This window comes from Budorcas taxicolor, chromosome 10 (genome assembly GCF_023091745.1).
Source record: "Budorcas taxicolor isolate Tak-1 chromosome 10, Takin1.1, whole genome shotgun sequence".
Classification (NCBI taxonomy): domain Eukaryota; kingdom Metazoa; phylum Chordata; class Mammalia; order Artiodactyla; family Bovidae; genus Budorcas; species Budorcas taxicolor.
The window spans coordinates 74423976-74449645 of NC_068919.1; the positions used below are offsets into that span (position 1 = coordinate 74423976).

The 25670-nt window shown below is 36.6% G+C and overlaps 1 protein-coding gene across 1 annotated transcript in view; it reads left to right on the plus strand.

The window, feature by feature from the left end:
* Positions 1–25670, plus strand: part of SYNE2 (spectrin repeat containing nuclear envelope protein 2) — a 270474-nt gene that overhangs the window by 83342 nt on the left and 161462 nt on the right. The window contains exons 31-44 of the mRNA XM_052647219.1: positions 786–936; positions 7871–8029; positions 8652–8813; positions 9687–9788; positions 10710–10910; positions 11683–11854; positions 12386–12498; positions 14858–15060; positions 15778–15897; positions 15996–16287; positions 17359–17510; positions 18409–18718; positions 19900–20064; positions 22524–22865. Of these exons, the coding sequence (XP_052503179.1) occupies positions 786–936; positions 7871–8029; positions 8652–8813; positions 9687–9788; positions 10710–10910; positions 11683–11854; positions 12386–12498; positions 14858–15060; positions 15778–15897; positions 15996–16287; positions 17359–17510; positions 18409–18718; positions 19900–20064; positions 22524–22865 (2644 nt within the window). The remainder of the gene's footprint in view (positions 1–785; positions 937–7870; positions 8030–8651; positions 8814–9686; positions 9789–10709; positions 10911–11682; positions 11855–12385; positions 12499–14857; positions 15061–15777; positions 15898–15995; positions 16288–17358; positions 17511–18408; positions 18719–19899; positions 20065–22523; positions 22866–25670) is intronic.

Below are 25670 nucleotides of genomic sequence, written 5' to 3' on the forward strand. Positions count from 1 at the left end.
CAGGGCACTTTCCCTCTCTCCTCTGGAGGCCAGGTGGCGCATCTGTTATTGGAAAGGTTAGCCTCTAGGTGTCCCAGCTGCCTTGTCGTTTCCCTTAACTCTACCCTCAGTGGTCCTTCCACCACAGAACTCCATCCGAGTGTGCCTTCTGCTTCCTGCCGGAACCTGAGTATACAGTATTCAAGATGAAGCCATGTGGTGTTTGATCTAGTCCACTCTTGGATTTTACAGAGGAAAGAAGTGAGGTCCACAGAGCCTGAAGTAACTTTCTTAAGGTCACATGACTAATTTTACCCAGCCATAAATAGAAACCAGCTGTCTTTTAACTGCCGTGTCATCTATCCTATTTAAGCTTTTTTTTTAAATGACTAAAATCTATAATGAGTTGAAATAGATGTAATTGAATCGTATTAAATTAACACTGAAACAATGTCCAAAAATAACGCTAAAGAGGCACCATTTTCCAAGATATTTTTTAATTAAAGATGAAATCGAGGTGCTGATTCCTTAAGGTTATGAATCCTGTGTTTCTGTCTAGAGCTTACATCTGGTAACTTTTTAATATTGACCTGGTGAAAATAGTAATCCAGTCCTTATTTAGACCATCCATTTGTCAAATAATTACATATACCATCATTCTTGGGTTAAATTGTAAAACAATATTATAAACCATGTCTAGAGGAAAAATCCTTCTATAACTTATTAGGTTATTTTTATAGCATACTACAAAGAGAAAGAATGGTTTTGTAACTTTCAGAAATTTAGCTGTGTTACTTTTTTCATAGCCTTGACCAATGTGAAAGAGTTTTGGAGCTCTTAAAACAGTATCAGAATTTTAAAAGTGTCCTGACAACATTGATTCAAAAAGAAGAGAATGTCATCTCCCTCCAGGCTTCCTACATGGGAAAGGAGAACTTGAAGAAAAGGATAGCAGAGGTGAGTCCAGATTCCAAAGGAAACTTTACACAGTGGCCTCGATTGCAAGCCTGACAATAGAGAGAAGGTTATCAGTGGAATCATTTTCAAAATGTAGTTTAGAAGTAGTTATTAGTGACTCTGTTTTACCAGGTATACAAGAATTTATTGAATTTATCCCCAGGCCTTGAAAAAAAGTTGGTCCCCAAGTTAATACTGGGTTGCATCTGTTTGGGTTTTGATATTGGTGGTATGGTTCTCTTGGAGTCTGGGCTTGCGCTTGCTGAAAGGTTGGAACAGTCTGTGCACTGACTTTCCACCTAAGAAGAACCTGACTTCACCACAGCCTTAAGAGAAAGAGGGTACTAGGAAAATCCCTAAAATCGGTTGTCAGTGGATAAAGAAAAAATTATCTTTTTATTTCTTCTCTTTCTGTAAAGATGTGTGAGCTTATCTCCAAGTTGCTCCATCTGTGTTCATAGCCTTGCCAATCACAACTTTATAGTCTAAGAATTACACTTTTGGACACTAGATGTCATTATTTTCTATGATTTTATGTGGTTATCAACCAGAGTGGCAGAAGAATGGAGTACTTAGAAAAGAATATGTTACACTGTATTCTTATACACCAGAAAATTACACTTCCTCCTGGTTTTCTGAGTACTCTATACTAAAGTGCTGTCAGAGTGTCAGAGGCATGTGTGAAATATCATCTACTTGATACACCTGGCTCTTAGAAGGCAATTTTATTAAACTTTACAATGATTGAGAGCAACATTAATGAAGCTTATATACAGACATACTTCGTTTTATTAGACTTTGCTTTATTGTGTCTTTTCAAATTTAAAGTTTGTGGCAACCCTTTGTCCAGCAAGTCTATCGATACCATTCTTCCAACAGCATTTTCTCTTTGTGTCCCTGGGTCACAGTATTTCAAACCCTTCACCAGCAAAGGTTATGGCTTGCTAAAGGTTCAGAGAATGGTCCAAGTTTTTTTTAGCAGTGAAGTATTTTTAAATTAAGGCATGTACATTGTTTAAGAAATAATGCTATTGCACACTTCATGGACTGCAGTGTAACGTAAACAAAATTTTTAAATGTGTCTGGAAACTAAAATATTCACGTGACTTGTGTTATTGCAATACTTCCTTTACTTCCATGATCTGGACCCAAACCTGCAATGTCTCTGAGGTATGCCTGTAGACCAGATTCTTACAGACAATTTCGTCTTTGCCTAAAACATGTCCCAGTTCATACAGCTACTTTTCTACTCCACCCCCAGCACCCATTTTTCAGCCTGCGCTCTTGTTTCAGGATCCAGGTCTCTGCCTTAGATACTCACAGATCCTGAGTCCCTGCCTTTTAAACTGACCAGAGAGCAAATCCCTCTTGACTTGCAACTATTCTTGCTTTGTGCCAGGCCCACTGTGATGGTGTAACCTTACCCACCCCCAGCCCCCCACGCCCAGCTTAGCTGGACAGGTTAGCAACTTTCTCTGTAAACAAAGAAATAAAGTAAGGATAGAGGTTAAATAACTTTCCAAAGATTATATGGCTAATAAGTGATAGAATTGTTATTTAAGCTCAGCTTGTCTGACTACAAAGTTGTGTTTCAACCATAATATTGTCTTACCTGAAGACATATTTGAAACGTGAATTGTAGAAGTAAAAAATGGCTAGCTTTATACCTCTTTCTCAAGTGTAAAGATTTACTTACAAGAATATCTTAAAATTAATGAAACAACTGATTATATTTAAGAAATGTATAAATGTCCAGGTTTTTACTATTAGATTGAGAATCTTATATCTAGCATGGTATCTTTGTATATTTGCTGAAATAATGTATCATTTTGTATGGGAGATATAGAAGTACACTTGTGTTGAATCATTTTCTCTAATGTTTGTTTTTTTTTAAACCTGTCTGGAAAAAGCAAATTGTGGTACCAGCTGTTAATGTAACTCTCTGTTAATTTTGTGATGACTTAGGTATGGTCTTGAGAAACAATCGACTTCTGGCATATGTATTTTCATGATACTTTGCACCAGTGGCTGAAATATGATACCACTGAGAACTTTGTCCTTAAGAACCATAGAAACCTGGATGTTTATCTAGGGTATGGTGCCGAATTTCCACTCTCTTTAATGAAAGGCAGAAGTGCAAAAGTAAGACTAGAAGGCTAGAATGTCAGGGGACTGTTAAAGTTTGGGAAATGTCAGGGGGTGTCTGCTTTCCTTTATTGACTCCTTCCATTCATTGTAGGACAAAGCCTGCAGCTCCTGTCAATACTAGAGGTGTCCTCTCCTGCTCTTGTTTTTCTCATCACCCACCAGTAGCTTGCGTCAGTGTAACAACAAAGCTCTTTGAATGTAATAAAGAACAGGATACATATGTATATATGTATATTCATGTATATATATTTCCATTTAGTTGAACAAGTGTCCTGAATGGGTAGAAAAAAAAAAAAACACCAATGTCTACTTCTCTGCTCTGCCAAAGTATTAGTCAACTTCAGGTCAGGAGACAGAGACTCCCCAGTTTCCTCTTTTTTTTCCATTTGAAACATTGAAGTAAATTTCATTTTTAAATTAACTTTTAATTTGAGATAATTATAGATTCACATGCAGTTATAAGCGATAATACAGAGAGATCCTGTGTGCCCTTTACTCAGTTTCCTCAATGGTAATGTCTGGTATAACTATAGTACAATATTGTAGTCAGGTTGCAGACAATGATGCAATCAAGAGAAAGAATACTTCCATCACCACTTGATACTGGTGTGGTCATCTTATAGCCCTACCATTTCCCTCTTGCTCCCACCTCCTCACAACCACTAATATATTCTTCCTTTCTGTAATTTTGTCATTGCAAAAAATGCTATATAAATGAAATCATACAGTGCATAACCTTTGAGTGAAAGTTGCTCAGTCATGTCTGACTCTTTGTGACCCCATGGACTATATGGTCCATGGCATTCTCCAGGCCAGAATACTGGAGTGGGTAGTCTTTCTCTTCTCCAAGGTATCTTCCCAACCCAGGAATTGAACCCAGGTCTCCCACACTATAGGCAGATTCTTTACCAGGTAAGCCACAAGAGAAGCCCAAGAATACTGGAGTGGGTGAAAGTGAAAGTGAAGTCGCTCAGTCGTGTCCGACTCTTTGCGACCCCATGGACTGTAGCCTACCAGGCTCCTCTGTCCATGGGATTCTCCAGGCAAGGATGCTGGAGGGGGTAGCCTTTCCCTTCTCCAGGGGATCTTCCCGACCCAGGGATCAAACCCAGGTCTCTTGCATTGCTGGCAGATTCTTTACCAGCTGAACCACAAGGGAAGCCTAAAGCATAACCTTTAGGGATTGGTTATTTTCATTCAGCATAATTTTCTGGAGATTCATTCAGGCTCTTCCATGCATTGATAGTTTGCTCTCTTTTTTTGCTGGGTAGGATTCCGTGGTATGAATGTATGTACCACAGCCTGTTTAATGGTCTCCTGGACATCTGGATTGTTTCTAGTTTGGGGTTGTTATAAATAAAGCTGCTATAAATATTGGTATAGGGTGTGTGTGTGTGTGTGTGTGTGTGTGTGTGTGTGTGTGTGTGTGTGTGTATGTGTGTGTGTGTTGTCTTTTTATTTGTCAGGGATCAATGCCCTGGAGTATAGTTGCTGGGTTGTATGTTAATTTTTCAAACTGTTTTCCAGAGTGGCTGTACCATTTTACATTCCCACCAGCAATGTATGAGGGATCCAGTTTCTGCACATCTTTGCCAGCATTAGATGTCTTTTTGTTTTAGTCATTCTGATACACATGTAGTGGTATCACTCTGTGGTTTTCATTGGCATTTTCCTAATTGCTAGTGGTATCGATCAGTTTTTCTTGTGCTTATTTGCCATCTGAATGTCATCTTTGCAGAAATCTCTTTTTATATCTTTTGCTCATTTTCTAATTAGATTTTTGTGTTTTTTTACTGTCAAGTTTTGATATATATATATATACATACACACACATTCTACACACTGGTCATTTGTCAGATATATGGTTTGCAAATATTTTCGCCCAAACTGTAGCTTGCCTTTTCATCTCCCTAACAGGGTCTTTGCAAACAAAAGATTAAAATTTTGGTAAAGGTTGGTTTATCAGTTTTTCCTTTCATAGATTGTACTTTTGGCGTCAAAGTCTCAGAATTGTTTGCCTGGCACAGATCCTGAAGATTGTCTCTTATTTCTTTTTCTAAAAGTTTTATGGTGTTATGATTGACGTTTAAGTTCATCATCCATTTTGAATCAGTTTTTGTATAAGGTATGAAATTTGGGTCAAGGTTCCTGTTTTTGTTCGTAAATGTCCAGTTGCTCCAGCACCATAGGTTGAGAAGAGTCCCATTTCTCCCTTAAATTGCTTTTTCATTTTGTGAGAAATCAGTTATTTGTTGGGTTCACTTTGATCTATTGATCTGTGTGTCTGTCCCTCTGCCAATTGATATAATCTTTATTACTGTACCTACATGATAAGTTTTAAAATCAAGTAAACTTCCCACTTTTTTCTTTTTTTCAAATATTTTAGCTATTATAGTTCCCTTATTATTCCATATGAATTTTAGAATAATCCTGTCTATATCTACAAAAAATGCTACTAGGATTTGATAATAATTGTATTAAACTTGTCCATCGGTTTCAGGAAAATTGATATTTTACTATGTTGTCTTCTGATCCATAAATGTGTCTGCATTTATCTAGATCTTCTTTGATTTTTTAATTGGTATTTTATAGTTTTCAGCATATAATCACTGTATATGTTTTGTTAGATTTACACCTATTTTATTTTTGAGTGATTGTGGATGATATTATGTTAAAAATTTTAGTGTCCATGTGTCCATTGTTAGTATAAAGAAATACAGTAGATTTTAAATTTTTTTCAGATTGTTTTCCATTATAGGTTATTGTAAGATGTTGAGTATAGTTCCCTGTGCTGTACAGTAGGACCTTGTTGGTTATCTGTTGGCTATGCTATATAGTAGTGTGTATCTGCTAATCCCTGACTCCTAATTTATCCCTCTCTATTCCCCTTCCCCTTTGGTAACCCTAAATTTGTTCTCTATGTCTATGAGTCTGTTTCTGTCTTGTACATAATTTCATTTGTATCATTTTTTTTTTAGATTCCACATACAAGTAATATCATATGAGATTTGTCTTTTTCTGTTTGGCTTACTTCACTTTCATGATAATTTCTAGGTCCATCTTGTTGCTGCAAGTGGCATTATTTCATTTTTTATGGCTGAGTAATATTCCATTGGATATAGGTACCACATCTTCTTACTCCATTCCTCTGCTGATGGACATTTAGGCTGCTTCTATGTCTTGGCTATTGTAAATAGTGCTGCAATGAATATTGGGATGCATGTATCCTTTTGAATTCAAGTTTTCTCTGAATATTGTGCATGTCTTTATCCCTGAGTTTTGCATTTTTTCCCTTTTTTTCTTATTTAAATTATGAAAGTATGATAACACATTTACAGGAGACTTGGAAAATACAAAACAAAGTTACATAAAATTTCACTATATATTACAACTGAAAAATACACTCTATTTTTATATGTTTATCTTGTATCCTGTGACCTTCCTGAACCAACATATCAGTCCTAGGGTTGTTTTTGTAGATTCCTTGGGCTCTCTGACATAGATAATCATTTTGTCCACAAATAAAGACAATTTCATGGCACCCAAGATAGAGGCTTCCTTGTTACTGGTTGATGGTGGGCCCTCTCACTTTCCACAAGGTCTCCACTGCTATCTCCCTGGGTCCTCCTTACAGCTCCCTATGTAGCCGTCCCTGACATCATGAGTGAGTGTGTGTGTATGTCGCTGCTCAGCAGGAATGAAAGTCTGAGCTCTACTTGGCCTTCTTTTTCCTGGCTGGGGGAGAGTGGGGCTCCTGTTACTACCTGGAGGTGGTGGTGATCTAGGTTCTACACTTGAGCTTTGCTGGTACAGGAGGGGGTTAGGGCCACGTGTTTTCTAAGGTACTTTGCTCCAGCGGCTATTTCGCTCCAGCGGATATTTCCTAAAAGCTTTCTGTTTTACTGTGTTGTCCTATTCCTGGTTCTTTGGTTGAAGAGAAAAGGCTTTTTTGGTCTGTACATGTGGCTATTGCCAGGTTCTGACTTCTCCAGCACATACTCTGGGATATGCAAGGGAAAAGGAAAAGTCAGGGAACTCGTCACCAGGCTGGCTTCAGGAGCTGATACCCCAGCCATTCTCCCTCCTTGATCTCCTCACTTTTTAGTTTTCTTAAGTCGGTTTTGTAGGTGATGTCCAGGGTTTTTAGTTGTACTTAATGGGAGTAAGGAAAATTATGTTCACTGCATATTCCCAGAAATGGAAGGCCTGTCCCCCATGGGGATATAATTTTTAGTTTTTTATTCATGAGAAATCACTATTTTCAAGTTTTATATAATCATTAAAGATGCTTGTATAAGCTTAGTAAATTGAGTGGAAACATTAGAATTGCATTGCTCAACACTCAAATTTTATTTTGTAGTTTAAAATCCTTGGCCTTTTGATAGTGTTTCACCTTATAAGTTAGAATTTATGTGGGAGTTAAAATCATGAAAGATTACACTAGAAGTCATATTATCGATGTTTCAGCGCTTTTGTCTATTTTAATCAGATGAGCACTTAGGTTCTTCAAAATCACAAAAATGGTTCCTATTGGAACAGTCTAGGAGCTGTCATTTTTCATACCACTGAATAGAGGTGAATTTTTTGATAGAATATAATTTCATTTGACTAGAAACATAGTTTTAGACTATTATAAATATTTCATCATGCAGAGTGGGACAAGGCTGTAGGATTATTATTAAACCAGAAGTTTAGGATTCTAATAATTTTTCATTGAGAAAGTGGAACAATAAGTCTTACCAGTTTGTGTCAGTATATCAAAACATATTTCATATCACTTTTACAGATTGAAGTTGTTAAAGAAGAATTTAATGAACACTTAGAAGTTGTAGACAGAATTAACCAGATCTGCAAAAATCTGCAGTTTCATCTAAATAAAATGAGAACCTTTGAAGAGCCTCCTTTTGAGAAAGAAGCTAATATTATTGTGGATAGATGGCTTGATGTAAGTGATAATTTGATTGACTAGAAATTCTGCTTTATACCAATTAAATTGATCTTTTCTTTTGCATCTTTAATGTTTTTATCTAATTACAAAATTCAAAAGTGCTTATTATAAAAAAAGTTCAAATAATATAAAATGTATGACTTAGGATTTAACTTTACCCCAGGGTTAGGTACTACTAAGAAATGGGTCTATACTCTTTTAGATCTACAAGTACATACTCAACTTATTTAAAATAAACTAGTTAATATATTACTCATCCATGCAAGTTATTGATGTTCAGCTTTGTATTTATTTACTAATTTTTGGTTGAGTAGTAATGATATTTTATGAATTACAAATTAAGAATTTGTATATTTTGAGCTGGATTTTTGAAAGCTTCTTTTATTATTGTGGCTTAAAAATGAGGAATACTATTTCTTATAAACTGCAGCAAATCACCTAAGTTATTTTTGTAGAATAATGAACTATATGGTATATTAAAGTAAAATTTTTGTTGATAAATAAAGCAAATAATTTAGCAAGTAAAGGTAGTCTAAAATTTTAGTTGTGTTTGACTGAAACAGTGGTTCTTATACTTTTCACCATTTAATGTATTATTTTTATTTTTAAATTATGGTAGATAAATGAGAAGACAGAGGACTACTATGAAAATCTTGGTCGAGCTCTAGCTTTATGGGACAAACTTTTTTACTTAAAAAATGAAATTGATGAGTGGACTGAAAAGGTCCTTCAAAAATTGGAATTACATCAGCTGACTGAAGAGGAAACAGAAAAACTGAAGGTAATTGAACAGAAATAGAACATATATCCTTTTTATAGACATTGGCATTTTACTATCAAGTTTGCTTTCTTGAAGAGGGATAGAGAAAGCACAAAGAAACCCTTTATTTCTTTCATTATTCCTCAAAGGAGACCTGCATTCCATTGTCTTCTTTGTGGTAATCCAGGAAGATGTTAGTAGGTATTAATGTGGGTTCATAGACAACCTAGAGGTTCATAGATAAAAGTGACCTCAGGGATGGGTCAAGTGTGTGGCAGCTTGAAGCAGGATCTTAGTTCTCTGGCTAGGAATGAAGCTGTGCTATAGTAGTGAGAGCACTGTATCTTAATTATTAGACCACCAGCAACTAGTGACTAGAAGCTACACTCTGCTCTTGGGTTTTTTGGAAAAGAATTTCAACAAGGAGACATAAAATAGTGAAACAGGTAGCTATCTCTTTATTAAGAAAAAAGTATATAGGCACATGGATGAGCTGAGAGGAAGAGAGTCATGCAGTTATATGTGGTTCAATGTAATATAAAAATGTATGTATGAATGCATGATGACTTTACAATATACCGAGTCTGATGCTTCAAATCTTTTATTTCTCTAATTTTGATCACTTTATTCACTTTTAAGTTCACATATCCATTTTTATACTTTTGGGAAAGACTTTCCAAATGTGTGATTGCCAGAGTGTTTCACTCAGTTATAACATATGCCTGACTCATGAAGACACTTAGTTTTGTATCTCCCAGGACTCTGTCAAAAATCAAGTGATTGGTGAAAATTCAGAGCTCTTTTAGTTGCTAAATATTTTCAGTAGCAATCACAGGTACCAGAAAATAAGGAATAAAATAAAAATATATTTTCTATTGGCATTGTGTGTTTTAGGAAGAGTTACAAGTCCATGAACAAAAACCTTCAGAATTTTCTAAAAGAGTGGCTAAAATACAATTCCTGCTTCAAAGCAGTGAAATACCTCTTGAATTACAGGTAAGAGAATTTTTGTTTAAAAGTTGCAATTAAAAATGCTCTCTATCCTCTATAGTAATATGTACAAACCAGAATTCTAAAACTTAAACCTAAAATAAAAACAGGGTCACTATTTGATTCACCTTTGTTCGTGTCCAACGAAATTTTTAACAGCATAATTTTTTATATTTGTTCCAATTTAGAATGAGTAATTTTTTGCATTGTTTTATTCTCAGTTCACTTATTTCATGGACCTTTTGTGTGGAAGGGGAGATGTTACTGTGCTCCCGTGAAAAGTAACAAGGGTTTCCTCATAAGTGTTCTTGGGCATAGGATGGAGTAATATGGCTCAATGATTCCAGATTTATTAGCTGCTAGGCAGGGAAACAGAGAGATTGCCCCAATTGTGATTTTCTGTTGTATGGAGAGATTTGTTAGACTTTTACTTAAATAAAAATGCAAAAGTGCTTGAACATGAGCTCTGGGGTCAGGCTTTCTGGTGGAAGGCCTTGCTCTACCTTTGTGGTCTTGGGCAATTTGCTTATCCTTCTCAAGGCTGAATTTTGTATATAAAATACTTACCATGATTCTGTGTACATAATAAACAGTAAATGCTAGCCACTTACTTTTTTATATCTGTTTTAATATTATTTTCCAATAAGCACTATGGTATGCTAAATAAAACTTGTTTCAAGGGGAAGAATTCCATTACTCTCTTAGAAAAAAATTAGAATATCAATTTCAGTTTTTCATGTTACTTTTTTTTTAACAGCAATATTTAAACTGTTGTATCATCATGTAGAACAAGGGAAAAATCAGAAAGAGAGAGGTGATTTCACATTGAAATGAACGAAGTTTCAACTCATTCTTCAGCAATGTAGTTGTCTTAAAATCTAGGTAAATCAAATCCATGACAGTACTTCACGTGTTTCATAATTTCAGGTGATGGAGTCTTCTATTTTGAACAAGATAGAACATGTGAAAATGCGTTTAACAGGGGGATCCAACTGTGGTGTAATCAGTGGCAGCACAGCCGAGCTAAGGGAGGATCTCGACCAGGCCAAGACCCAGATTGGAATGACTGAGTCTCTCTTAAATGCCTTGTCGCCTTCCGACAGCTTGGAGATCTTTACTAAACTAGAGGTACTTCCTAGCTACTTCTCTTCTGTGGCTCAGATTTATTTTCACACTTATTTCTGGTGGTCTTATCCTTTTGAAATTAATACAAATAATTATTTTTAAAAATGAAAGCTTGGGGAGAATAGTCAGAAAAACAATTTGTGTATGTTTCACCTTTTAACTGGAGAAGGAAATGGCAACCCTCTCCAGTATTCTTGCCTGAAGAATACCATGGACAGAGGACCCTGGTGGGCTGTAGTCCATATTAAATATCAAATAATTATTGCCCACAAAGGAATTAAAAGGTGAGTGAGTTGGTGAAAGTTGCTGAGTTGTGCCTGACTCTCTGATCCCATGCCCTGTAGTTCACCAGGGTCCTCTGTCCATTGAATTTTTCAGGCAAGAACACTGGAGTAGGTTGCCATTTCCTTCTCTAGTTAAAAGGTGAAACTGTAAAATACATTTATTGGGGCTCCCCTGCTGGCTCAGATGGTAAAGAATCTGACTGCAATGTAGGAGACCTGGGTTCAGTCCCTGGGTTGGGAAGATCCCCTGGAGAAGGGAATGGCTTCCTGTCTGGAGAATCCCATGGACAGAGGAGCCTGGTAGGCTATAGTTCATGGGGTCACAAAAGTCAGACTCAACTGAGTGACTAAGCACATACATTTATTATTTAAGAGAAAGCAGATCCACCCAGTAAAAAATTATCTAGGTTTTAATAGAAACAATGGATACCTAATATTCTGTGTGTAAACTGAGCCCGTTTTAAGTATTGGTTGTTTGTTTATATATTTAGGAGATTCAACAACAAATTCTACAGCAGAAGCACAGTATGATATTACTTGAGAATCAAATAGGTTGTCTGACTCCTGAACTCTCTGAATTAAAAAAGCAATATGAAAGTGTCAGTGATTTATTTAATACCAAAAAAAGTGTTTTGCAAGATCACTTTTCTAAGTTGCTGAATGGTGAGTGCAATGCTTCCTTACTGTTTCTGGGAATATTGAAAAGTGAATAGGTACTGTGAACACAAGGGCTAATTAATCTAAGCTTCATTTAGAGATGATGGTTGCACAGAGCCTATTTAAGGAAATAATAGTCAGATAAATCTTTTGGGAGCAAACACTCACTGATATATGCTTATTATAAAAGACATACCTTTTGTTCAAGTCCCAGATCTTTATTTCATGAAGGAGAGGCACCTGGGTCCTAGTGTTTGACCTGCTCACTGTGGTCAGAGTCTGGGGACATGCCTGTGAGCAGGCTGCCCTGTAGGTTTCTCTGTGTGTCTTGTATGATTGGAAAGGAGGTTTGGTATAGGAAATATGCCACAATTACTGTATAGGTTCTTTTAACCCTCAAAATTAGGTTTTAGTTTATTATCATTTCACAGTGACTTGTACCTATGGCATGGGGAGCAAGATTCAGAATCTCTTAATTTAACAAAGTAGATGACGCTGTCTTTGAATAAATACAGCTTCCTTTGTTTTTTCCTACAGATCAGTGCAAGAACTTTAATGACTGGTTTGGCAGCATTAAAATGAACCTTAAGGAGTGTTTTGAACCATCAGAAACAAAAAAGTGTGTGGAACAAAAACTACAAAAACTTTCTGTAAGAAGACATATATAAATTTCATTCAAAATTTATCAAAATTAAAATACTGGAGGCAGAACTGTATATAAGTAGATAGGATAATAGTTATTTTGACTTAGTAATTTCCCTACATAAAGGTAATATTTACCAAAAAAAATCTGACCTTTTCTCAAATATTTTGACAGTCTATGTTTACTGGGTAAAGTTGGAAGTGACTTAAACAGAAAATAGTTTTCACAACTTTTCTAAGATACTATTTAACTTTAATGTTTCCTGGTTAATTCAGTTGTGTTAAAATCATATTTGATAAAAAAAAAAATAAAGACTTTACCCAATTTGGCTCCACTCAATTTCCAGTAAGAGATTGCTTGACTTTTTATAGACTCTTTTCCCAGCCATATTTTTTCTAAAAATTTTAATTGAACTTTAATACACTGCTGATGGGAGTGGAGTGGAAGCTAGCCTGAGATAAGAGGCATTAATAGGGCATTTAAAATGTGCATGGCACCCTCAATTCTTGATCACTTTATGGTAGATTATCAAGTATTTTAGGTGATAAGTTATACTCTCCAACTTATTTATGGCATTAAATGTTCCCAGTATATTCCTTGCTTTCATGATAACCATTCTTTTTTTTTTTTTAATTTTTTTATTATTTTACTTTACAGTACTGTATTGGCTTTGCCATACATTGACATGAATCCACCACAGGTGTACATGAGTTCCCAACCCTGAACCCTCCTCCCACCACCCTCCCCATATCATCTCTCTGGGTTATCCCAGGGCACCAGCCCCAAGCATCCTGTATCCTGTATCGAACCTAGACTGGTGATTCGTTTCTTACATGATAGTATACATGTTTCAGTGCCATAGTTCTGGAAGTTTTGGCCACAGCAATCAGAGCAGAAAAAGAAATAAAAGGAATAAAATTGGAAAAGAAGAAGTAAAACTCTCACTGTTTGCAGATGACATGATCCTCTACACAGAAAACCCTAAAGACTCCACCAGAAAATTACTAGAGCTAATCAGTGAATATAGTAAAGTTGCGGGATATAAAATCAACACACAGAAATCCCTTGCATTCCTATACACTAATAATGAGAAAGTAGAAAAAGAAATTAAGGAAACAATTCCATTCACCATTGCAATGAAAAGAATAGAATACTTGGGAATATATCTACCTAAAGAAACTAAAGACCTATATATAGAAAACTATAAAACACTGATGAAACAAATCAAAGAGGACACTAATAGATGGAGAAATATACCATGTTCATGGATCGGAAGAATCAGTATAGTGAAAATGAATATACTACCCAAAGCAATCTACAGATTCAATGCAATCCCTATCAAGCTACCAGCAGTATTTTTCACAGAGCTAGAACAAATAATTTCACAATTTGTATGGAAATACAAAAAACCTCGAATAGCCAAAGCAATCTTGAGAAAGAAGAATGGAACTGGAGGAATCAACCTACCTGACTTTAGGCTCTACTACAAAGCCACAGTCATCAAGACAGTATGGTACTGGCACAAAGACAGAAATATAAATCAATGGGACAAAATAGAAAGCCCAGAGATAAATCCACACACCTATGGACACCTTATCTTCAACAAAGGAGGCAAAAATATACAATGGATTAAAGACAACCTCTTTAACAAGTGGTGCTGGGAAAACTGGTCAACCACTTGTAAAAGAATGAAACTAGATCACTTTCTAACACCATTCACAAAAATAAACTCAAAATGGATTAAAGATTTAAACGTAAGACCAGAAACTATAAAACTCCTAGAGGAGAACATAGGCAAAACACTCTCTGACATAAATCACAGCAGGATCCTCTATGCTAACCATTCTTTATCGACAGAATCATTTTTCTTCTCTTTTTTTCATTTAGAGTTCCAACTTTTTTCTTTTCTTTAAATTTGCTCATACCATGGGTCCCAGCAATTGATATTCAAACCTTGAAACCCAGACATTGAAATAAAATTCTGATCTTGACAAAGTTGAGTAGAAAATAGGCTGCCTGGGTTTATATATTGGTTGCCAGAAAGGCTCAAATATTTAGGAGAAGTTGAACAGAATGTGGCTTTCCTGGTCTGACTCCCACTGACCCACATGGTGGCATCATTTCGCTGATGTGATTCCTGGAAAGTCAGATGCAAACACCAATGTACACACACAGTCTAGAACTAATATGAATCATCTTTTGATCATCTGCCATTGGAGTTAGCCTTATCTCTGTAGCTCTTCTTTTACAGAGGAAGTTATGAAGATGGCTTGTCTATGTACTATCTTGAAAAAGTATCACTGAAGTGACAGGGACCATACTGAGGCTTGCCTGTAGGATATAACTCACTTTTTGTCTTTCCTAAGGATTTCTTGACTCTTGAAGGAAGGGGCAGTGAAATACAGCAAGTGGGAACTGTACTGAATCATGTGAAAAAACATCTGCCCAAAGCACCTGTTAAGAAGCTTAACAGTTGGATCGTAAGTCAAGAAGTTGAATTAGAAAAAATGGAGTCCATATGCCAGGCACGAGCAAAGGAGCTTGATGAGTGCTTGCAGCAGCTACTGAGGTAGGAAATAAAGGTGATCTTTCATAGTAAACTTACTATGAAAGTTTACTTATGTAAAATCTTTATATGTACTCTGCCTCAGTTCAGCTAGCAGTGGGATATATATACACATGAATTTCAAAAATAAAATATGTACTTTCAAACCCGTTTGACACTGGGGATACAGAGGTTTGGAGAATTCTTCAAATTATGGCAAAGGTTCAGGGGAGAGCCCCCAAATATTTTCTGTTTCTTATTTTTTATGATATATCTCATGCTCATGCTCATCGCTAAGTCGTGTTCAACTCTTTGTGACCCCAGGAACTATAGCCTGCCAGGCTCCTCTGTCCATGGAGTTCTCCAGGCATGAATACTAGAGTGTGTTACCATTTTCTCCTCTAGGGGATCTTCCCAACCCAGGGATCGAACCCAAGTCTCCTGCATCGGCAGGCAGATTCTTTACCACTCAGCTGCCTGGGAAGCTTATGATATATATTTATGGCTTATTAGGATTCCACTATAATACATGCTATTATTATTCAGATTTTAATGTTATAATTTTGTTTCTAAATTTGTTATTTGTAACATTACTTTTTAAATAATGTTACAACATTTTTTATAAAGAATAATAAAAAAAATGTAAAAAACCTGGTTGGCTTACAAGATTTGTGCCAACGTTTTCTTCAGATAGACACTTTTTGCTGATTTCATATTTTAACATGTGTGGTGTTGTTTTAGACTCCAGAATGACCACAGAAACCTGAGTAAGTGGTTGACTAATCAAGAAGAAATATGGAAAGAAATGGAAGGAACGCAAGAGAAAACCGAGCTATTTTGCCAAGCTCTAGCTAGAAAGAGGTATAGCTGATCTTGCACAAAATGTGTTTCTTGGGGATATGGTTTCTGAAGGTGTGTCATGGCTCTTATAATCTTCCAATGATATTTGGAATTTACAGGGAACAATTCGAATCAATGGCCCAGTTGAACAACTCTGTGAAGCAATATGGGATTACTGAGGAAGAAGAAATAGTAACGGAATCAACACATTTGGTTGATAGATACCAGACATTATTGAGACAAATATGTGAAACTGACAAAGAGGATAAGTTACCTCCTGACGAGGACCAGAGTTTTAATGATCTTGCACATGATGTAATTCATTGGATAACAGGGATTAAAGAATCCCTTATGGTTTTGAATTCATCTGAAGGCAAAATGCCACTTGAGGAAAGAATCCATAAAATAAAGGTATAACTGTGGAAACTAAATGTCAGAGGTCAGGATGAACTCCAATTTTAAAAAGATTTACAGGAAAATTGCAAAGATTTGTTTGTTAATGGAAAATAGGATCAGTGTGGATTGGGTGAGAAATTCAGATGACTGAGCTTACAAAAGAGAAGGGCTGTGATGGATCTAAAATTACTTTAATGCATATAGAAAGGAAAGGTAAATCCTCTCTTTGTGAGAGCAGTGCCCAGTTATTATCCATCTTCACTGAGTGCAGATATGAAATAAAGACTATAAATTAGATCTGCAGCAGGTAGGAGTTTGCTAGGATGTTAAACAAATGAATGTCAGTACGTCAGAGGCATTGGCAATGTCAAAGTCAGGGCTGGAGAGGAGCTCATTTTCAGAGTGGATATGTACGGTTCCTCAAGGGTATTAGATCCTGAGTGGGTTGAGTATTTCCTGTTTTATCAGATACTAAGTGTGGAGGAAGATAATGGTCAAGTTTCAAGGGTTAGTTTGACGTTCAGAAGTAGTCAGAATTGTTTGGGATCACATCTGAAAGGTTTTCTAGAGAAGGTGAATCTGAAGTAGTGTTTCCAAGAAGAGAAGAACTTGATTGTTTAGGGCAAAAGAGCAAAATCAAAGTACAGGAAATGAAAATTAATTATGTTGTGCTGGAGAAATAGGAGCTGGCCTGTGACACGGTGCATTTTCCTATAAAAAGCTGGACACCCACTCTTAGGTATATAAAGATGTCTTGTTCAGGTTGTTACCCCAACTTTTTATTTATAAATAATGGTGCAGGTTGGACAGAGGATTTGACAGGGATTTTTTTTTTTTTACATAATTTCTTTGAGTGCAATTGAGAATGGAGAGGAGAGTAGGTAACGTGACAGATGTTTACTGAGAAGCAGTTCTATACAATGTGAAGGATATCTTTGTACTTGGGGCATATGTAAAAGTGAAAGGGAAATTTTGGAATCTACTCTACAGTTAGACTCTCTGAATGATGTTTATAAGTAAAAAGATATCATATGTAATCCCCAAGTAGTATGAATGAGATTTTAAGATCATTTTTATTTAATTTAGGAAATCATTTTACTAAAACCTGAAGGGGATGCTAAAATACAGGCCATCATGAGCCAGGCTGAGAGCAGCAAGGCTCCAGTAGTTCCAAAGACCCTCACTGATATCAAGAACCAGTGGGACAACACACTCCATTTGGCCAACACATATCTAAGGTAAAGGGCATGCCTTCACCATTTTCCTGATTTTTCATTGCACAGTGAAGCCATAACAAGTATGTTTTGTCTACTTTCTGGATGTAGATATAATATATCTGTTGGAGAGAAAGTAATGTCAGGGACAACCACAGTGTTGAGGCAGAAACAGAGACTAGTTCTCTGGATCAGATATGAAACACGCTGTCATCACTCCCTGTTTACTTTGACTGGTACATCAACCCACCATTGGTAACAAATTAACACTGTCTATCATTCCACCTTCAATAAAGTCCTTCTGTACCAAACCTCCTGCCCCCAGACAACCTCAGGGTTTACATTACTAATTTATGCTTTTAAATATATATGCTATGAGAAACATTTATAAATGTCTGAATTAAGTGGACATAATTCTGGTGAAAATTCTTAACTCCTTTCACATCAAATCAAATCATGATACATTTAATGTTTGGTGGAAACGTAAATTTCATATTTTTATAAGGAAGCAGTCAGATCAAAATTAAAATCAAGCTGTAGGAAACAGAAGCTAGTTAGTTGGCCGATATACTGCATGCTTATTTGTTTTACTTAAATGAAAAAGAAAAACATAGAATAATTATATTTAAACATAATAAAAACTGGACTAGTTAGAAATATAAATTATTAAGCATTTGTCCTCAGATCAAAGTATATAATGGAAACAATAGTTTTTTAAAGACATACTGCAACTAATTTTTATCTTGATTTCTGAGTTAAACTTAGGGCCATTTAGAATGTTACAATGCCAAAGAAGTCTCTGGGAATAATGTACAGTAGTGTTATTTTAATGCTTTTTATAATACATGTTGTATTATATGATGCAAAATGCTGTTTTGTTTTGCTGTGTCATTTCATTTATAAATTATTTTGTAAAATTTAGCCATCAGGAAAAGCTTCTACTAGAAGGCGAGAAGTATTTGCAAAGTAAGGAGGATCTGAGATTAATGCTCACAGAACTAAAAAAGAAGCAAGAAGTGGGCTTTGCTCTGCAACCTGGTTTGCAGGAGAAGAAAGCTCAATTAAAAATTTATAAGAAGTTCCTCCAGAAAGCGCAAGATTTAACATTCTTACTAGAGGAGTTAAAATCTCAAGGAAATTACCTCTTAGAGTGCACTAAAAATCCCAACTTTAGTGAAGAACCGTGGCTGGAAATCAAGCATCTACATGAGAGTCTTCTTCAACAACTGCAGGTGAAATACTCGAAACAAAACTTTAAGTGATTGTCCTCAGTATGCTTGATTATGTACTATTTGTGTATGGAAACATTTTTTGGTTCTTTTGGAAAATCTAAAGCTTTTAAAATTGATCATTTTTAGATACAAATGCTAGCTCCACAAAATGGAAGAATCAATTTGGTCAGTTTTGCTAGAGAAATCTAGTATGTATTACTTGATGAACTTGAGAACTTTCATCAAAGTTCTCCTCTTCAGGGATTGGAAGGTTTAAAATTTTTTTCCAGGCCCTCAGCAGTGAAAATGTGGAGTCCTAACCACTGGACTGCCAGGGAATTCCCTTAGGCATTTTTATGTAAGTGATAGTGTCAAAATTGTCCATGCAGCATCCATCTATCCATCCATCAGTCTATGATTGCATTCATCCATCTATCCATCCACATATCCATCCATCATCTATTGTGATAGTTGTATCCATTATTCTATACAAACTTTATCAGGTTTCTCCCTTTAGTCTTTCCACATGATCTACAATAAAAGAATTAAGAAGTAAAATGTCATTTTGTCATGAAGCATAGTATTATCTTAAGAGAATTATTTATATTCTTTGCACACTGAAAGTTGGATTCAGTGTAAGGATTGCCTGGATTAGAAATCTCACTTATACAGATAGCAGGAGTTGTGCAGAGGTGAAGATTATGCTCACTTGGCTGTAAGTTATTTAATTGCTGCTTTTCTGATCAGGTGTGGTCACCTTATTTTCTTACTCCAGGAAGAGAACTTGAAAGTGGTTTTGCTGTTGAGTTAGGATTACTTTTTCCCAACTTTGGGGTTTGATTCTTAGGAAAGGAATCTGAGGTTAGGTTGATTTCACATAGTCTCATTTCTGAGAAGGATAATTGAGGGAGCTGCTTTATTATGGATGTTTGTGATTTGGTGATATAATTTGTAGCCATTTCATTTTGTAAACCTCTGACAAGTTGTTTTCGGGAGTGAAATGAAGGCAAAGAAACGTGGGGTGGGGAACAAATAAATATCTCAACACTAAAAATTTTACTAAAGAACTCTGGATGATTTATGATCTTATTTCTATTTCAAGATGAACCCTCATAAAATAAATATTTTTGAACAATTTAATTATTTTCTGAGTGAGATAATTCAGAGATCTAATTCATACATTGTCAATGTTTTATTTTTAGGATTCTGTGCAGAAACTAGAAGGTCATGTTCAAGAACACGACTCTTACCAGCTTTGCGTCACAGACCTAAACACTGCATTGGACTGTATCGCTAAGGAATTTGTCTGTTTTTCTGATAGGCCTGTGGATGAAAGAGCAGTTGAGGAAAAACTGCAGAAACTGCAGGTATTAAGCAATATCCAGAAATGATATGCATTGCATTAAAAAAAATCAGTATTAAACACAACTTGACAAATTAGTGTACTTGATCAGAAATTCAAATGCTGAAAGAAAAGAAATAAAAAAAGAAAAAGAAATTAAGATGCTGAAAATGCTATTCAGATGACTATTGGATAAAGTCCTATCTGGTTGGTCATGAAGAGTGGGAATGTTCTTCATTAGTGAGCAAATCCATTTATAATTTGAGTTGGACAGTACTCAGCCCTCTGGACCCTCAGAGGTAATTCCACTCATGACCAGTCAGCAGCTGCTGGAGATCTCTGTCTTAGAAAACAGCGCAGTGATTCAGGAGTAACTGGGTGATCCAGGAGATAACTAGGTGCACCTAATGCAATAAGACCGAAGGGGAAATGGTTCGATTTTGCAGTCTTCATCACGGGTGGATGGGAGTTGTGTAATTTTCACCTTATTTATTTTCATACTCATGGACTACCTTAGAGTTCTCTGCAGATGGAGAGCTTTTAAAATTCCCACCCTCACCACTTCAACAACCCCTCACCTTACACAGTAAGCATTGCAGCTCTTTACCTGCATTCTCAAAACACATTCCTTGGAAGCTCACTGTTTGCACAGCCAACAAATGCAGTGTCCTCTGGAAGGAAACAGCAAAGCATGTTCTTTTCTATGCTGCTTTCACAGTCCTTTGGATATTGCATGGGGTGAGTCTTAGGAAGCACTAGTGCCTTGAGTTTGGGAATTTCTGATCTTTTTAGGAACTTGGGAATCAAGCAAGACCCCCCCCCTTTCAGAATAGCTTGACACTGTCACAAGGCTACCTCCCTCTCCCTCTTTTTTCGGCCACATGGCATGCGGGATCGTAGTTTCCAGACCAGGGATTGATCCTGAGCCCCCCTGTGGTGGAAACGCAGAGTCTTAACCACTGGACCACCAGGGAAATCCTACCTCCCTTTTTAACAGTGATAATTTAACAAATGTTGAGGGTTATCATGTCCAAGCCCCTGTTTGGGTGCCTCAGATACTGAGAAAAGTCAGCTATAGTTGGAAGGAATCTCAGAAACTATAAAGTTCAGATTCCTCATTTTATATATGATGAGCTAAATGACAGAGTGGGGGCTACTACTTGGGTCTTCTGACCCCACTAGACTTCTGTACTTGAGTGTCTCATAGTTATTTGTGGTTCAGCATGTCCAGAAAATAACTCGTCATCTCCTTCCTTTTCTCCATACCCCAACTCCTTCCAGTGAGCCTGCTTCTTCTCCTCTGATTCTGGATATCTACACCATCTCTCTAGGATGTGGGTCAGAAACCTGGATATCCTTTCTTAGGCTGCCCAGCCTAGAGGGACATCAAGAGTTGTCTCTTTCATCTCTGGGTTATCTCTACAATTGGTCCCTCTGCTGTTACCCCCATGACCGCTGCTTTAGAGCAGACCCTCATCTCACAGATGCCTGTGTATGTTAGATGTCTGAATAGGCTCCCTGCCTGCAGTGTCACCTCGCTGGTGCAACTTGCCCATGGCCACCTTGTATCTATCCAAAATGCAATCTGGAACTAACTCCCTTCTTCCAGCTGAAAAGGTTTCAATGACCTGTGCATATTTGTTAGCATACATCTTTCCACACTCTATTACAATTGTCTGTTTACTTCTGTGTAACTCTCACTAGGCTATAGGATTGTGAAGGGACTATATTTTACTCATCTATGTAATCTCAAAACTTGACCATATTACTTGTGTGAATGAATGAATACTTATTGTGTAGTCCATTAGAACAGTGAGTAATAAATACAGCATAGTTCACCTAGTAACTTTTAGGCTTATTCTGTTTCAGTAGTAACATCGTACCTGCTATAGTTTATCAAATTCTTTTTGAATCTGGAGATCTCAAATTAGCCTCATTCATTTAAGCATTTAGTAAGTATTGATTGAGTTCCTGCTATATTTAAGATATTGCATTTGATTGATTTAAGCTTTGCTCTGAGTTTTAAATGTTAGCACTAGATTCATATAAGCACATACTAAATGATGTTATTCTTTTTAGAGCCTTGCACAAAGTAGGCACTTATTATTTAGTGTTTTGGTTGTGTTTGATTTTAGTATTATTTACATATTAATTAGTATCTTGAACAAAATATATACTCAACAAATATGTGTTGGCCATTTCCTATGTTCTAGGAATGGGTTGTGAACATTTTCTTCATTACTTTTTATAAATGTAATCTTATAAAGTCTTCTAGTATCTTACAAAATCTGTTGGGGAATTTGATCTGGGTCACTACGTTAGTTTAAATTTTGCCCAAAGTTTCTTCTTTGTGGTATGGGTTGATATGTTTCTTACAAAGCTTCCCACTAGTGAAGTAGAATACTCTATAATTTACAAAAGTCGACTAACTCTTGTGATAATTGAACAGTGATACTTTTGTGACAACCTTTTCTCTGCTCACAGGACCTAGAGAATAGTCTCCATTTACAAGATGGCACATTAGAGAAGATTTTAACTTTAGCAAAATCCGTCAAGCAAAATACATCTTCAGCAGGACAGAAGATTATTAAAGATGATATAAAATCATTGAAGTGTAAACAAAAAGATTTGGAAAACAGACTTGAATCTGCTAAGCAGGAGATGGAAAACTGTCTCAATAGCATTCTCAAATCAAAATGCTCAACAGAAAAGAAAGCAAAGTTTCCTCTGCCAGGCAGAGAGGAGCAGGTCACTTCTGATGTACAGGAGTCCACTCAGGACTCAGCTGCAGTGGAAAAGTTGGAGGAAGACTGGGAAATCAATAAGGTTAGTACTTGTGATTGCAGCTCTGAGACATTATGTCTGCGAATGAAGAGGTGTTGTTGGGCTCTGAAGAGAGGGTCGTAAATCAAGCCTCCTGATTTCATAATTAAACCCTCAATGTGCTGGCTGTTTATGATGCTCACTTGTAAAAAGAGCCCTTAGAAAACTGTCCAGGATTTCAGCAGTGAAATATTACTGTTCATCTGTTAGAAATGTCAGTCATCAATTTAGGTTTATTATTCTCTCTGATATGTAATCAGATACAGTTTCTTGGGTCAAGAGCTCAAAAGCAAATTAGAGAAGGCAAAAGAAAATGTGCTTTACCCGTTTTCTTAGGGAAAAAAAAATCTAACAGCTCTATTTTGGTGGGTCTTTTTTTTTCTTGTTGATTTCATAATGAAATCAGAGACTGTATGGAAGGATAGCTGCCTTTCTTTATCTTCTTACATTAACCCTATACTGCAAATGTATTTTTAACTGTTGTCAGGTCATTTAGTGTGAGAATAATGACATTCAGGCTTCTGATCTTCCTGGGGAGAAGAAAGAAGAATATCGTTTTGTTTTCTTTCTAAACATCCAAATGGGTATATTTCCCTGTGGCTTTTAAAGTGCTTTCTCATAGGTGAGAGATTGAAATGGAAAACGCACAAAGAGCCATCCAATAAACTACACTTGAAAGAGTCTCCCTGTTTGGCAGCCTCTCGCAGTCCAGGGTCCATTGGGACAACAACGAAAGTTAGCCCTTTCATTGTCAGCATTTTACAGAATGTGTGATACACGGGGATGAAGAGAATCTGTACTTCTGTTGTCTTCCAAGAGCAGAAATACATGGAGGGACTTCCCTGTGCTGGTCTAGTGGTTAAGAATCCACCTGCCAGTGCAGGGGAGCACTGTTTCAATCCCTAGTCTGGGAAGATCTCACATACCTTGGGGTAACAGCCCATGCACCACAACCACTGAGCCGGTGCTCTAGAGCTGGCGAGCTGCAACTACTGAGCCCAGGACTGCAGCTATTGAAGCCCTCTTGCCCTAGAGCCTGTGCTCCACAAGAAGAGAAGTCTCTGCAATGAGAAGCCCGCCCAGCACACCAAGAGAGGAGCCACCCCTACTTCCACAACTAGAGAAGTCCCACGTGCAGCAACAAAGACCCAGTGCAGCCAGAAAAAGAGAGAAGAAACGCATGGAGGACTAGAGGAGCCAGATAGGGTTTCCTGAAATGTGAAACAAGGTCAAATGCCAATGGAACATGTCTCTGACATGAAATCCCACATGTTGAATCAAGCTAACAAAGTATGTCTTAAAAGCTTAGGGCCCTGTGATGAGACTCTTGAAGTTGTATCTGTAAAAGGAACTTTTTTAATGGTATTTAAAGAGCCGTAAAAAGTAAAAATACTTGAGTGCTTTTCTATCCTAATATGTGACATTGATAACTGGATTTGCTTAATAACTCTAAGTTTAGCTTCTCAGACCCATGTTGGCTGTAAACTACCCGAATTCAGTAGAGTATATTGAAAACTAAAGATCACAACCCAATAATAAAAATTTTTGTTTATTAAGCTTTTACTCATTCTTGAATGATGAGCTATTGATAATTTATGCTACTTCATTAGAATGCTTTTTTTTTCAGGGGCAGATGAAGGGGCTTAAGTCTTCAAATAATTTTCACAAGCCTGTACTAGAGGAAGCTAGTTTTAGTTTCTAGTAACACTTTTAACACCTTTTTTCCCCTCTATTGTAACATGAATCTTTTTTCTTTTTTTAATATGGAAAGGCATTTTATTTCAAATATAACAGTGTGTACATGTCAATTCCAAACTCCTAGTCCATCCCTACCCTCAATCCTGTCCACCTGGTAACCATAAGTTCATTCTCTACGTCTGTGAGTCTATTTCTGTTCTGTAGATAAATTCATTTGTTTCATTTTATTTTAGAGTCCACATATAAATAAATGATATATGGTTTTATCTTTCTCTGTCTAGTTACTTTATTAGTATGACAGTCTCCAGGTCTATCTATGATGCTGCAAATAGCATTATTTCATTCGTTTTTCAAAATTTATTTTAATTGGAGGCTAATTACTTTACAATATTGTAGTGATTTTTGCCATATATCGGCATGAATCAGCCATGGGTGTACATGTGTTCCCCATCCTGACCCTCCCTCCCCACCCCATCCCTCAGGGTCATCCAAGTGCACCAACCCTGAGCACCCTGTCTCATGCATCGAACCTGGACTGGCGATCTGTTTCACATATGATAATATACATGTTTCAATACTATTCTCTCAAATCGTCCCACCCTTGCCTTCTCCCACAGAGTCCAAAAGACTGTTCTTTACATCTGTGTCTCTTTTGCTGTCTCACATATAGAATCATTGTTACCATCTTTCTAAATTCCGTATATATGCGTTAGTATACTGTATTGGTGTTTTTCTTTCTAACTTACTTTACTCTGTATAATAGGCTCCAATTTCATCCACCTCATTAGAACAGATTCAAATGTATTCTTTTTAATGGCTGAGTAATATTCCATTGTGTATATGTACCGCAGCTTTCTTATCTGTTCATCTGCCAATGGACATCTAGGTTGCTTCCATGTCCTGGCTATTATAAACATGAACATTGGGGTACACGTGTCTCTTTCAATTCTGGTTTCCTCGGTGTGTATGCCCAGCAGTGGGATTGCTGGGTCATATGGCAGGTCTATTTCCAGTTTTTTAAGGAACCTCCACACTGTTCTCCATAGTGGCTGTACTAGTTTGCATTCCCACCAACAGTGTAAGAGGGTTCCCTTTTCTCCACACCCTCTC